Source organism: Lissotriton helveticus, chromosome 9, assembly GCF_964261635.1.
Source record: "Lissotriton helveticus chromosome 9, aLisHel1.1, whole genome shotgun sequence".
Taxonomy (NCBI): Eukaryota; Metazoa; Chordata; class Amphibia; order Caudata; family Salamandridae; genus Lissotriton; species Lissotriton helveticus.
In genome coordinates this window covers 887,283,367-887,299,449 of record NC_136070.1, presented here as the reverse complement: position 1 = coordinate 887,299,449, position 16,083 = coordinate 887,283,367, and the positions used below count along the sequence as shown (strand labels likewise).

General features: G+C 45.1%; 1 protein-coding gene across 1 annotated transcript in view; it reads right to left on the bottom strand.

Moving 5' to 3' along the window:
* Nucleotides 1-16,083, bottom strand: part of LOC144781957 (cytochrome P450 2G1-like) — a 415,302-nt gene that overhangs the window by 74,566 nt on the left and 324,653 nt on the right. Inside the window, exon 6 of the mRNA XM_078661047.1 lies at nt 9,831-9,972. Coding sequence (XP_078517173.1) covers nt 9,831-9,972 — 142 coding nt within the window. The remainder of the gene's footprint in view (nt 1-9,830; nt 9,973-16,083) is intronic.

Below are 16,083 nucleotides of genomic sequence, written 5' to 3'. Positions count from 1 at the left end.
AGTTCTAACCTGTTACACATGGTAAAATTGGCTAATCTCCAGTTGGTATATATTACTTTCATACATGTGCAGCCTGATTCCTGTAGCTTTTAATTCTTCAGGTGTCCAGAATAAGCAGGGTGTCTGAGGCTTGAGGATGTTCGAGGCTTGAGAATGGCTATGAGAACCATAGTGAGATGCATCTCTATAAGGCTGGGGTGGACCGGCATATTGCAGCAGGTGCAGCATTAATAGCTCCCCAGTCTGGGTCAAAGGAGTAATTTCTGGGTCACAACAGGTAGTGGAAATATTTAAACAGCACAAAGATATTAAGAAACAGACAGCTACCTTTTGTGCTATATTGTCTCATCCCTTGCTCCTAGTTTGTTTGCCATTCCTGTCCCAAACTATTATATTTTTCCCCATTACTCTTTTTCTGTAATCTACCGTCTTTGCCTGTTACTCTTACCTTGCTATTTGGACTGTACTTTGGCTTTGACACACCTCTGTAGTTTTCCATCTGTGGTTTGTTATCTCCTGGCCTTTTATGTTGAATTTAATCCCTGTACTATCTTTTTGCTTTGTTTTGCTGTATTTTCCTTTCCCTGCTCAGAAGAGTTCCCATCCCTTTCCTGAGGCTGGGGCCTACCAGCTTCACTCCCAGGGCTGGACTGGGAACCACAACCGGCCCTGGCAAAGTGCTTGACCGGCCCCGCCCTACACCCTCCTCCAGGGGGGTTGGAGGTGCTGCCGAGCTCTTTGCCGGGGCCGTTTTTTGGGCCGATTTTGTTACAGGGTCAATTTTGCATCTAAGCTGCAGAAACGGCCCTGTAACAAAATGGCCCCCAGGGGACCAAAACTGGCCCCCACCTGTGCGGCCCACCGGGGGATTGCCCGGTGCCCGCTATGGCCAGTCCGGCCCTGTTCCCTCCTGCTTAGCTTATATTCACAGCAGAGCACTGATTCAAAGCCTGTTTGTATACAGGCTTATTATATGTTTATTCGAAATATCACAAAGCTGTCATTAATATTAAGGAACTGGATGTTGCTTCTCTGATTAGTATGTCGCTCTGCCATCTAAGAGACTCTGTTAACATCCTACTGCGACCAGGAACATTACATAAGAAAATCATGCTAAAGGTAGTGTTTTTTGTGTCTCACTCATTCTTAAACCCACACCTCTAACCCTCTGGTGTTTGACCCTGTCTGGTGCATCCTTCAAGGTATGGAGAGGGACACACTTTGGAGAGTGGAGCAGGTCACTGTTAGAACTGGTCAGATAACATTCACAAAACCTCAGAGCAGGTGAACCTCTTAAAATAAATATTTTAGACAGGACGGAGCCCTACTTTTAAATAATAAGATAGTCATCCTTAAGTTTGTATTTTAGCCTACAAGATACAATGCCTAGTATTTAAAAGTAGAATGTGTAAGAATTTCATGTTGGCATGTTCCTACAGTGACTAGCCCCTAAAGGTATTAAGTGCCCTTAAAATACAATTGTTGCGTACTTTCATTTGGGATAAGCTACTGGCATCCCTCTCGAGTATTTCAACTTCCATTTCTGTGAGTACGTCAGAAGGTAAACTTTGTGGATACAAACCCCTTGGTGTGTCCGGTCTCTGCTCCATCACAGTCAGGCTCAAATTGTCTCAAGGTCATGGTTAAATACAGACAATGACTTCTAATTGGCATCTTACTTTCTGATTAAACTTTGACAATTCATATCCCAGTTACCTGATTGGATTTTAATAATTTTAAAGTCACTTTTTCTCATTACATTTATCTTGATTTTTAAAAATAGGAGTCGTTTTTTTACTTTTTAATTATTTAGGTACTGTCAAATATTTAGCACATTTCCTTACTTTAAGTCTTTCATCGCTGTGTTGTTGCTACCACAAGTTCAGCCCAGGTTCATTTTATTGAACTTATGTATTGGACCAGAGATGATTTTGGACTCATTACTTAGAAAGAACTCACATACTTCCTAACTAATAACCTATTTTCTCACAGGACGGTTAAAGGTGTCTCAGGCATCCAACTAGTCTTCTTCAGTACTGTCTGGTTGCCTCTGCTCATTTACTGTTTTGACATCCTTCAGCCTACCATTCTAGAGATCAGGCATTCAGCTTTGTGATGCATAGAATTGACTCAGTGGGGCAGTTTTACTATTCTTCAATGCAACACAAAGCAGGAAAGGAACGTGTAGTGCTGTGTTGTGTGAAAGGAAGAGAGCAGAAATGTTTCATATTTACAAACATATGAAGCATTTCTGCTCTCTCCGTGTGGTGGTGAACTGTACTATCTGGCACCAAAACAGGCACAGTTGGACCATAATAGAAAGGTATCTGCATTACAGGTAGGACAATCCTTAATGGCATATTCCTCTTTCTACGTGTGCTGCAGAGTGCAACCCACGTGGAAAGAGGATTTAATGAGAAGAAATAAAGATATTGCTCCTCATTATTCCTCTGTCGGGATGGGGCACCATTTTGGCACAAAAACCAATGTTTACAAGTTTTTTTAAATCTGGGTTTGAGTCAAAATACATGGGTGAATGGGTGGGAACGCCCTTGCTCCACCCATGTAATATATGCACAACACAAAGTAACACAAGGCATTACTTTGTACTATTTACTCAACCACCCAAAGCCATGCAAAATGGCTTTGCATGGTTTAGTAAATCTACAAATAAGGACTTGCGTTGCCGTGCAATCACTTGCGTCACGCCCCTTAATGTTTTACAGCTGGTTGCATTCAACATGGCTACAGTGCCTTCAATGATATACAGAAGAAAAGGAAGGTTATAAATTGAGTGATATCCGCCGGGGCAATCTAGAGTCAGTGGGTTTACTAGCAAAAAGGGCATAACAGCCCCCCGGTTTGAGAGTTTAGAGAAGGCATGATCTATTAATAAAAGTCCAGCAAGAGGTACGAGTGAAGATGGGGACTAAATGTTCCAGATCGTTACGTTGTCCTCCATGCAAGGATCCAGCAAAGAAGAGCATCCTGTCTTTCTAGTTTCTATAAGAATCTTCATCCCAGTGCCTGACCAGTATGAATCTCTAACAGGTGTTGTCCACAACAATGTCACAGTGTCACTAATAGTGAACAATCATTTCAGAGAAACTTGCTTTCTCACCTGTCATTCTGATGTGTCTTCTCCATCAATTCTTTATCTTAAGTACTTTACTTGAAATTTCAGTATGCAACCAGTGCAGTTTAAATACTGCAGATGCAAAACACAACTAATTTGTGTTTCGGTTACTCAGAAATCAAAGCCATCTTCTCTTGTGTTAGTAAACAAAAAGTCACAGAGCTATAGGAAACAAAGAAAAAAACGCAAAAGAGACAGCAAATCTCTTTGGAATATTGGTTGAAGCTTTTATTCGATATGCAAGATATCTTGAAAGCGTACACAAATACAGCATTTTTAAGAAAACTGGAAAAAGACATTTTAAAAGCAGTATTGAATGTACAGTTAAAAAAGATAAAAAGACATGAAATGTCAGAATAAATTAACTAAAAAACGAATTAAACCGCTATTGACAATCTCTTGCAGCGAATCAACCAAAAATGTTTTAAAAATTTGGCTACACCACAAACAATAGGAGGTGAAGTGTCCGTCATAAGGATGCGAAGAGCTACCAGATGGCTACGCGTGCCCATATTGCGACAAAGAGGTTTGAGCCAAAAGCCCCTGGGTTTAGCATAGTCCGGGCATTCAAACAATATGTGCGGTATGGACTCTGTCCTCGTGGTGCAACAGGCGCAAAGGGGGGACGTGTGGATACCCGATTTCCACTTAGACACCAGGGCACCAACTGGAAGGGAGCCCACTCTAAATTTAAAATACAGTGCTCGATCAGTTGCCAGGGTAATTAAGTCCAGATATGGTTCATAGACTACAACATCTTTAATTATTAAAAAGGCAGCTGTAGATTTACAATGTCTAGAATTTGTCACTAGCTGGTCCGCTACCCATTTCCAGTAGAGACTTTTCAAAACATCTTTTGGTGGAGCCGTTCTTGATGACCAGCAGTCCCCAAGCCCAATATCCTCCAAAAGTTTTTTCGTGTCTCTCAACCACTTGATCTTTGCCCAACCGCCCAATCTCATTATCTCTGCCAGCCCTTCAGCATATTATTTTAACTCTTCACCCCTCCAAATACATGCCCATAGAAGGAGTGGCCGAAGCCGGGCTTGATCTTTGATATTCTTACACCCAGTGTCCAACAGCACAGGCACTGTAGGGGTGCTTGGAGGCAGGGCGATTAGAGATTTCAAGAGCTTGCTCTCTGATGTTACCAGGGAATCCAGGCAGCAATGCCCCAACAGCTCTGCTCCATATAGGGCTGATGTTACTCCCTTAGCCTTGTAGATGTCAATTGCTGGGGCAAGCGACCTCCTTGGTGAAGCCCGAAATTCCCTCAGGAGGGCCCCTCCTACTCTCTTGTGATTCAAGACCATCTTAGCAATATGGGGTGACCAATTCATGGTGTCCGTAATCCGTATTCCGAGATAGTCGAATTCTGATACTTTTTCCAAAGGAACAGAGTTAAGAGTGGGTGGGCGGCCCAGTTTCTTTGGAGGGTTTAGAATAAGGAACTTGGTTTTATCTACATTGATTACCAAGCCCCTTAAAGCACAAAAGTTCTGGAAGCGGGCAAGCAACTTCTGGAGGCCTTGCGGAGTCTTAGAAATCAAGAGCGTATCGTCCGCAAAAAGTAAAGTTGGGATCCGCACTCCCCCTAGACAAGGAGCATCGGCTGGTTCTTGCCGGAGATAGTCCACCACCCCATTGACATATAATGAAAAGAGGGTGGGCGCTAGGACGCATCCCTGTCTCACACCCCAAGACACTGGGATCTTCTCAGTTATCTCTCCCTTTCTCCCCCAACGAACCTGAGCAAAGGTATGTTCGTGTAGGCTAATAAGGAGGGACAAAATGTAAGGAGGTAACCCCAACCCATAGAGCACCCTCCATAACTCCTCCCGGGGAACTAGGTCAAAAGCAGTCCTTAGATCTATAAAAGCCAAGTATAGACTGCCCTTGCCTAGTTCCACCACCTTCCAACCAAGGAGTGCCAACCTAAACACCTGCTCAATCGTCCCTGTACCTGCCCGAAACCCTGCCTGGAAATCTGTTAGTATTTTGTTTTCCTCCACCCAATGAAGAATCCTACCCAGGATAGCTTTACCTGCTATCTTTTGGGTGGAGTCAATGAGGCTTATGGGGCGGTAGTTCCCTGGGATTTCTCTAGAACTTTTTTATAGATTGGGACCACCACCGCCCCTTTCCAGGAATCAGGCACTGGCCCCCCCTTCATAATATCATTAAGGAGTGCCGCTATAACCCCTCCCCAGGCCACTGGATATGCCCGCATGAGGTCCCCCGGTAAGCCATCAGGGCCTGCTGCCTTCCGGGGGGCTACACGCCCAATCACCTTTTCAATCTCTAGAGCTGAAAAGAGATTGTAGCCATGGGGTTCAGATACTAGTGGGGGGAGCATCCTGACATTTAGTGCCCCATCCGCCGGAAGGTATAGGGCCCCAAAGTGTTTGACCCAGCTTTGTGGGGGGATATTACAGGGTCTCATAGCTTCATCAGGCCTATTCCGGGAGCATACAAGGTTCCAAAAACTCCTAGGGTCTTTACTTTTACTAGCGACAAGTAGGTCCTCCCAAAATTTCTCTTCCCACTCCTTTTTAGCAAATTTAAGGGATCTATTATATGCCTTCCTTGCTTCCAATATGTCAGGGTGGGATTTGGATTTCACTGCCTCAACAAGTCTTGATTTGTTTAGCCTGCACAGTTGTGTGTACCACCCGCTAGCTTTCTTTACACCTCCTTTCCTCCCTAGCTTACTCGGGGGGATAGAAAACACATTAGTCAGCGCCTCTGTTAGTGAGGCAAAGACCTCGCAAGCCCTACCCACCCCTTCCGGGATGGTCCCCAAATTTGTCAGTGCATGACCTAAAAGGGTTGATATTTCTCCAACATTTTCCTCCGACATGACCAATTTAGCCCATTTTAGGCGCCTTCCACATAGTGAGACTACCGACTCATCTGGGTGAGTTAATATGGGGTTGTTATACACCTTCATAGAATGACACCACCACTGAACCATGGTCAAGGAAAGCGGGTTGTGATCGCTTTCGACCGTGGGTACCACAACCATATCCCTCACCTGGCTCCACAGACATATATCTAATAGAATATAATCAATTCTAGAAGTATGTCCTGGTCTGTTATAAGTATGTGCCCCCCCCTATCTGAAATCGTCCTCCCATTCACTGCCCTTAAATTAAATTCAGTGCTCAAGGTGTATAACTGTAACGCCACCTGTGACCATCTCCTAATGGGAGGAATCTCCAAGGTTGGGATCCCTATCTTCGCGTCCTCCTCATCTTGCTCTAAGGCAACATCCGAGCCCAAGGGCTCGAACGTACAGTTCATGTCGCCCGCTACCAGGGTACACGACTTGTGTGAAGTTGTACTAAGGTAGCTTTCCAGGAGAGATAATACAGTCGACTTCCTCCCGCCCTTAGTCCCTCTGGCATATACGTTATAGATATTCAATATTATGCGACCCCTAGAGTCTCTTAAAATAATATTTTGAATATCTGGACATCCTGTCTGAAGGTCCTCTATTCTACAGTCTAGGGAAGCTGCCACCCATATAAGCAAACCTCCCGAGGGGCGTCCTCTCCCCGATTCTGAAATTTGTGCGGGCACATAGTAGGAGGAAAATCCCACCCTGTGTAATGGGTCGAAACTCCAGGTCTCCTGGAAAATGCATATGGCATGGTCATCAACCAAAGCATTCCAGTCTGGAAGGGCCAGTTTTCTTGCGATCCCTGCGACATTCCAACTGAAAACCTTACAATTACGGTCCGTCACAGCTGGTACGTCACAGACCGCGAGAACACTCCTGTCCATAGGCCTCGCAGGGGGAACAGACAAATTACTGTCCAAGGGAATGGGGAGAGGGTCTACCGGTCCACTATCGCCTGTACTTATAGGAGAGAATATTTGGGGTGGTAGTACTGTCATTAAGCCCATTCTAATGGCAGTTACCATGCTGGGATCAGGCACTACAATCACCCTCGTATCACCCTCCTCCAGTCAACAACTCCTTGGCCCCCACAGAGGATTCGACCCGTTGTATCCCAGACCCCCAACCACACATGGGTCCCATTTTTGGCCGGAGTCAATTGTGCTAGGGCCCACCCGGGATGGCATTACAATTGTCCTGGGATAAAAAAAGGTTAGGTCCACTAGTTTAACCCCTACCTCATCCATATTTTTTATAGGGCCACAGATGGAACTCACCACTCTGGGATCTTGGAAGTTTATAATTACACAGTCCCCCTCCTGTATTTTTTTTTTCCTTGGCCTATCCACCCTACTCTGCGGACGCTTAAAATTAGCCCATCTAGACCATTCGGGATTGGCTTATTTGATTTTAGCCAGTGAATACACTTATTCTTGAGGGACTGATGATTCTCCACTTGGTCTTCCTTCAGTGGGGGAACGTTTACTAGGACACCAACAAAGGGGTGACAATCTGGTGGTAAATTTATTGGAGGAGTCCGCCGTGGAATTTTACGGGGGACCGTTGTAGTTGTAACCGGGGCTACAGGATGAGGGGCAGTTTTAGTGACCTTCTCTGTCGCTACTCCCTTGCCTTTGTCTTGTGTGCCAGAGGCTTGGCTAACCTTTACCATCCCTCCGCTTACCGAGGGCTGCGGATGGGATGTTAATTTAGGTGTACTTTTGGCGACCTCAGAAGATGTTTCCATTCCCTTGTGTTGGAGCCCTACTTTTGTTGGGGGAGGAATTACAGGTACAGGTGCTTGTATGTTGCCAGTATTTACCTTCTTTGCCCTAATTGGGTGATTAGAATCCGCCTGAGTTTGCGCGGGGACTACTGAAGGCGCACTCTCATTTAGGTCCATGGCCTGGTTCTCACTCACTCTTTTGTGCTGTTTAAATATAGATTTAAGTGAGAAGAAGCCGTCAAGGGTTGATTGCTCTAATTTGTCTATTCTAGTCCCCAAACCCTTAACCTGGGTCAGCAACGGCACAAAGAGAGTGTTTACCCTCTCCATAATCCTATCAATCATATTTTGTTCAAAAACTGAGGAAACATTAGCAGCACTACTAATAGAGGGCGAGCAGTAGTTTCTACCCGTGGGTGCGTCCACAGAGCCCCCCTCCACCACTACCTTATCTGCTGGGACCGACCCCCTTACGTCCCTCACACCCTGCTCAAGAGTTTTTCTCGGTTGCTTATATAGCGCGGCCTGTTTCACCGGCCTACCCTTACTAGAGCATACTGCCCTTTTATTTTTGGCCCTTTTATTTTGCCCACTCGAGTCAAGCACAGATTGCACCCCAACTAGGTTTACTATGTTATGAACAGGTGAGGTTGGCAATATTATTTGAGTAGAGCTTGTGATTAGGGGAGCAGGTGGAGGTGCTGTATCTGCGTCACAGACTTCCACAACACCACTAGATAGAAGCGCAGATGGGTGTTCCGGCCTATCTATATTGCTCCCAGTTTCTACCATTTGGGGAAGATCTGCAGAAGCATCCGGGACATCAGGGGGAACTGAATGAGTGTTCTCGCTAGCAGGTGATAAGACCTGGGCTACAGCCCCCAGAGAGGAGCGTCTGGCAGGGAGATAGACCTCGGAGAGTCGCCGTTCAGAAATGGCGATCTCATTTTCAATGACCGCCGCCACTCTCGTAATAAAACGGTCCATAGTTCCAATCACTGGGCTCCCAACAGCACCACCCCTTTCGCCCTCAGACCTAAGTAATTTGCCAGAACGGGTTGACATGATAAAAGGAATGCCTTTAGACAATGTAACGCGACCCACCAGGGCCCAGAGCTGAATGTAAGAGATGTGGCCCAGCCCAGCCTCTGTCTGCCCCTGACTGCCTCAGACTGCCCGCCCTTTGCTCGGGCTTCGCTCGGCGTCCCGCTCACGTCCCGCTGAGCGTCAGGCTGTTGGTTATAGAGGGGCGTTGCGGCCGGGGGCTGTGTCCTGCTGGGGGCGCGGCCGTGCACACCTGTGCAGCGCAGGGACTCCTGGTCTTCTGAGTCCCTGCGGCGCGCGCTCTCCTCAGCCTCACGGAGCTCCCTCCTCCTTACTCACGCTGAGCAGTCCTCCTAGAGCCTCGACCCCACGCCTCAAGCCGCGCAGCGGCACCCGCGAAGCGGGTGCTGCAAGAAGTAAACGAGCGGCAGAGGCGGTCAATCCCTCCGGGGATACAGGGAGGCTAAATCTCAGGAAGTCGGCGTGTTCAGTAGCAAAGCACCCAGGTAAGTCTTAAACAAGACAACAAACCTTCAAATATGAAAGTCCTAATACCATGGCATGAAGTTTACTTTGTACAACAATAAATAAATGTTGTGGTTATGGAATACCAAAGCTACATAGTCTTGCGTTCAACTTACACATCTTTCTTCTTCCACCGTTTGCCTCTATTTTCAAATATTTCTGTTGCTCCTTTTTTCTAATTTATATTCTTTCTCTTATTCTGGGCCAAATTATGATGATGTAAAATAAATTCAGAATCCAAACATGTATTTTGGTGTCCACATATGTATCCAGTGGCTCGAAGCAGGCACTGCCAAAGTTTCATGAGTGCAATAGCTGTGTAGCCTGACCAACAATTTTACTAGGTAGAATTGAACACACCATCAGTCCTTAGTCTACTTTGATCTTGGTTTCAGGAAGCTCTGAAGTAAAATTTCACTCATCTTCGCACATAGTATCATTGTGTTTCCAGAGCAAATCATTTTGTTATCACCATATCAGATTTTCCCCCAACATACCTTCAATTTCCGGGTGCCTGAGAAGGATCATGATGCCATATCGCAGGGTTGTGCTGACTGTCTCAGTACCAGCGAAGAAGAGGTTCACTGTAGAGACCACAAGGTTTTCATTATGGAATTCAGTCTCTGGATTCTCCCTTTCCTGCAATCAATAAAACAAAGGGGCATTTATGGAAACTAGGAGATGCACATTCACAGGGCAGCACCTAGTAATTCCTGAAATAACCTTAATTCTGATCCTAGGGGAAGGCATTCAACTGAGAATAGAACCAAAAGAAATTGCATTGCTGTATTCTCTCTTCTTTTCATTTTATGACTGCAAATGTGCAGTACCACTATGGCCCTTTGGCCATCTCTGTGTGACCTTATTGCCCCAGTGACTGTGTTTTTGAAGATAAGACAGAGGAGGGGAGAGAAAAGTGACATCCTCATTTCAAAGGCTGCCCACTTTTACAAGCGAACCTTGGCAAATGGAATATACACTACAACAACATCATGTCAGAAATACTGGTAAATATATTGAACTTAGATACTTATAACGTGTATAAAATAAATGTTGAGTATGAAAATATTGGTAGTTTTGTTATAGCAAATACAGAAATTGACAACAAAAACAAAGACTACATTAATATAGAATTTCTAAAAAAAAACAATATAACCATAATATGTATTTACAATATAAAAAGTTAAATATACAAAAACATAGTTATTTTCCATTCAAAACATATTAAAACATTTTATTAAGTAGTTTATTTTTTATTTAAAAGATGTATTGAGTTCTAAGATATTTCCAAATAAAAACAAATATTTTAACTTGCTAAATATGTAATCACTAAAAGTTAATATATTATTATACTGTATAAGCTTAAACAGTGTGGTACTGGACAACGACTTTACCCCCATTTTAATTTATTCACAGAGAGTCTGTGATGTGTTTGGGTATGATTTCCTGCCATTTGCCTTGTATTTTGTCTTGTGGGTCTATCTGCATGTAGAGCTCTGCATACATGTGATTACTTCTCTGCAACCTGACATGGCATACAATTCTATCATAGTGCGAGTGGGCATGGGTTCCTCTGGAAAGGTAGGAGACATCTCTTTAGAATTATGTGATAACTTTGGATATTGTAGAAATTGACCTTCAGTTAGCCCAAAATTTTCTTTTGCAGCAGCACAGATTACAAATCTATTATCTTGAGAGAGGCCTGCCAGAGCATGATAACCCTGTTGCTTCCAAAGAATACTCCAATGTGTGAATTTAAAGGGTCTGTTTTTCAAGAGCTGTTATGTAACTGATGCCATATCAAGACACAGGAAATATTCATAATAGCTGCTGCTATATAATTCTGCAATGTGTGTATGATCTGCATAAAATCTATAAAAATATGTTTAAAAAAAAGGGATGAATACTCCAAATATGCACGTTCATTGGAAATAGGATCATTTCAACACCTTTACAATTGCTCTATCACATACCGTACAGCCCTGTTTTATAATGAAAGGCACACCAGCGGGGACACCACTCGACCACACATTAACAAGAAGTGTATATTCCCCATGTGGATCACTGACATAATATCGATGCATACAATATCGAAACACAAAACTGTTAGAAAATAAATAACAAAATATCACCTTCCTATACTTAGCTAATAAAACCACAAATATCGTTGATAAACAGATACATATTTACTTATACGAAAAACATAAATAACAGAAACAAAAATATCTTAACCTTTTAATAAGCATATAATCTGTCACAAACATTCATTCAAACAATATCAACTGAAATAATATTGCCAAATAATTACAATATTGTTAATAAATATAGAAATACATGTTTTTACGTAAATCAAATATTTTAAATAGACATAAAATATTTCATACACAGTTTTAGTTTAAAAGAAAGTGTATTACTTTACCAAAATATTTACAATATACCACAATAAAATATAACTAAATTAATATATTTATATATATATATCTATATATTACCTACTGGCGGTCGCCAGTAGGTATATATAGTTAGGATTTTTTCTCTATGGGATTTTTGAAAATTCTATGTCTAATAACTTTGGCGTTTGTGGACGGAATTGGCTGAAATTTTCAGGAAAATGGCACATTTTGTTTCTGAGCAGCCCTTGAAAATTTGGGGGGGGTTCGTCAAGGGCGGGCCGAGAAAAAAGGGGGGTCCCAAAACGTGTTTTTAACATTGAGTTTTCCATAGGGCGGTTGGCCTCACTTTTAGCCCGAACGGCTGAATGGATTTGCACGAAACTTGGCAAAATTGTAGGGACTGGTAGCCCGATGTGCCTTTGCTAGGTCTCAATATATGTGCTCCAGTGGATTTTGAGAAATTAACGTTCAAAAAAAGATATATATCTGTAACAGCGGACCGGGCAGCGCTCCGGTTCGCGGACTTTTCGCGGTACGGAGCTTTGTGAAGCGAAGCTGATTGGTTCTCCGGCGTCTGTGAACATTCCAAACAGTCCGTAGCGGCCGCCATCTTGTCTCTCGGTAGGATCGAGAGACAAGAGGAGGCCAAAGCGAAGGGGCAAATGACCATAAGGGGGCATAGTAGATCCTCGCTGACCCCCTAGGTTTGATGTGGAGGTTTTAAAAGGGCCCCGCGGGGCAAAAAAAAATAATAATAATAATAATCGAACGGCTGAATGGATTTGCACGAAACTTGGTAAAATATTAGGGACTGGTAGCCCGATGTGCCTTTGCTAGGTCTCAATATATGTGCTCCAGTGGATTTTGAGAAATTAAAGTTCAAAAAAAGATATATATCTGTAACAGCGCTCCGCTTCGCGTAACGGAGGTTTGCGAAGCTGATTGGTTCTCCGGCGTCTGTAAACATTGCAAACAGTCCGTAGCGGCCGCCATCTTGTCTCTCGGTAGGATCGAGAGACAAGAGGAGGCCAAAGCGAAGGGGCAAATGACCATAAGGGGGCATAGTAGATCCTCCTTGACCTCTTAGGTTTGATGTGGAGGTTTTAAAAGGGCCCCGCGGGGCAAAAAAAAAAATAATAATAATAATCGAACGGCTGAATGGATTTGCACGAAACTTGGCAAAATTGTAGGGACTGGTAGCTCGATGTGCCTTTGCTAGGTCTCAATATATGTGCTTCAGTGGATTTTGAGAAAATAACGTTCAAAAACAAGATATATATCTGTAACAGCGCTCCGCTTCGCGGAGATAAAATTATATCTGTATTACCTAGCTGTTGCTAACACCAGTTAGCGACGGCTAGTAGGAGATAGCGACCATCTTGGGCCCCACTTTGCATGTGAGTGATATTTATCACTAATGACATGCAAAGTGGGCATGCCAAGATGTTAGCGACTGGAAACAGTCGCTAACATCGCTATCTCCTATTATCAACTTTTGGAAATATTCGCGATAAGCGCGAATATCTCCAAAAGCTAGCACCTGCCCTGAGCAGTTCTTAGCCATGTTATCCAATGGGAGGTGGATAACATGGCTAAGAGCATTAGCTCGGTAATGCATGAATATCGCTGAGTTTTCAGCGATATTAATGCATTGCGGTCGTTTTTTATCGTATTTGCGATAAACCTTGATAATAGCAAGGTTTATCTGCGATAATTTCTGACGATGCTTAGCGGTAAAAAAATCGTTGCTAAGCATCGTTAGGGATAAATATCGCTTAACTTTGGTAATATGCCCCAACGTCTGTTAACGTTCGATTCGAAGGAAATCAGGAAGTGTTGAAAAACATTGTCTGCGCCATCTTGCCTTTTTTCAAATGCCACACTTTTGTCGTGCACGGCAGTCATTTTAGATGCCTTGACCAGACCCACTCTGTGCACGCTGTCGATCCTTAGCATGGCTCCCCACCCTCGCAAGCATCTCCCCCAGGCAGTGGTCACCCCCGCTCTCTGTCTTATGCATGGGTAATAAACCACCCCCCATCTGCGCTGCTCTTCCCTGAGAATCACACCCTGTGCCCGCCCGACACCTCCCTTTCGCCCTATTCACTACCGCACCCTCTGACACTCCTTTTCCTCTGTGTCCGATTGTCCAGGCCGGTCCTAGGGTATCAGCTAGCCCTGCAGATGTAGTTTATGGCCCCAGCTGTAAAGAATCACCCCTCTTCAAAGGAGTTATAGTAGATCAAGGCCCACACTCGATGAGATCCGTCACAGCAGACGCGTTCCTATTATCTGAAAACCATCCTGTATTGTGATTGGGGAGGGGACCAAGCCTGAAGCGGAAGATTCCAGGGATGACTCTTTGTACATCAAAGTTTTTACAATTATGTGTCACATTAAAAATATATAGCACTCCAACAAAGTAGTAAGACTATAAAACTTTAATAACTTATAAATATATACAAGAAAACAAAAACAGTAATAACATATAAACATTTTTAGGGAAAAACAACGAAGTAGCGGTCGGCTGTGCGAATAGTCCCAACGCAGCACAACGTCCAGATTTCTGGCGTGGGGCGTCGCGGGGGGTGGGTCATCAGTAGGAAACTGTTGTGCGAATAGTTCCAAGGCAGCAGAACGATGGCACCAAGGTGATGTCCAGTAAGTTGCCACACTGGTTTTGGTATCCTACAATGCTGCTCCGAATAACGGCGTGGGGCGCCCCGGGGGAGGCGGCGTGAACGGGCCTCTCCAGGTGGAGTCTCGTCTGTTGTAGTGGGGCGCCCCTTTACCGTTTCAGTTGCCATTCCGTCCGCTTTTGGTCCACTGTGTCAAAAGCCGCAATTCAGCTGAGTTGCGCCCACTCTTGCGGTGCAGCGATAGGCGGCTGTCACAGGACTCTCAAAATGGCGGCAGGCTGTTTCCTTTTTGGGCCTGGTCCACTGAAATGGCCCTGGGACACCTTGGAAATCGGACGCTTGTCTGCTAGGTCTTGGACCCCATTCTCGAAAGCGTCCCCTCCGCCTTGAGGATTCATCAAAAGTTTTGGGGGCCCCCGACTCCTGTAGGCTTCTGGTGGGGAGCGGCTGCCATGATTGCTCGCGGAATGACCACGACGGAGCTACGAGATAATGGTGCTCTCATGCTGACGCCAGCTTCAGTCTGAAACATCCAGAAACAAGGTGGGGCTTTCATCGTTTGGGAAAAAAAAAAAGTTTTCATCCAATGAAAAGTGTTGTTTTTAGGTCATATGATCAAGCCTTCCATCATTAGGAAACCAAAAGTAAAATGAACCAATGAAAAGTTTTATAAACAAGTCACATGACCTGTTATGCGGCATAGGGTATAAAATGCGGAGAAAATACGTTGGCACGTGAGGCGGCGTCAGTAGCGGACCGATGTGCGAATAGGCCGAAGGCAACACAACGCGCCAATATCCGGATGGCACCGAGGTGGTGTCCAGCAAGTTGCAGCACTGGTGTGGCCATCCTACAATGCTGAAAGTCGGCGTGGGGCGCCCCGTTGGCCTGTGAGTTTGCGTCAGTAGCGGACCGATGTGCGAATAGGCCGAAGGCAGCACAACGCGCCAAGATCCGGATGGCACCGAGGTGGTGTCTAGTAAGTTGCCGCACTGGTGTGGCCATCCTACAATGTTGAAAGTCGGCGTGGGGCGCCCCGTTGGCCTGTGAGATGGCGTCAGTAGCGGACCGATGTGCGAATGGGGCCAAAGGCAGCGCAACAATATTTTCTGACTAGAAGACACCACAAGGCGCTGAGATGCCAAGATTCGGATGGCACCGAGGTGGTGTCTAGCAAGTTGTGGTACTGGTGTGGCCATCCTACAATGGTAAAAGTCGGCGTGGGGCGCCCCGTTGGCCTGTGAGATGGCGTCAGTAGCGGACCGATGTGCGAATGGGGCCAAAGGCAGCGCAACAATATTTTCTGTATGGAAGATACCACTAGGCGTTGAGATGCCAAGATCCGGATGGCACCGAGGTGATGTCTAGCAAGTTGCTGTACTGGTGTGGTCATCCTACAATGCTGAAACTCGGCGTGGGGCGCCCCATTAGCCTGTGAGATGGCGTCAGTAGCGGACCGATGTGTGAATAGGCCGGAACCAGCACAAGGCGCCAAGATCCGAATATCACCGTGGTAGTTTCATAGTTGAGAGGCACTTCATCTGCAGTGGGGCGCCGAGATCCGGATGGCACCGAGGTGATGTCTAGCAAGTTGCTGTACTGGTGTGGTCATCCTACAATGCTGAAACTCGGCGTGGGGCGCCCCATTAGCCTGTGAGATGGCGTCAGTAGCGGATCGATGTGTGAATGGGGCAAAGGTAGCGCAAGAATATTTTCTG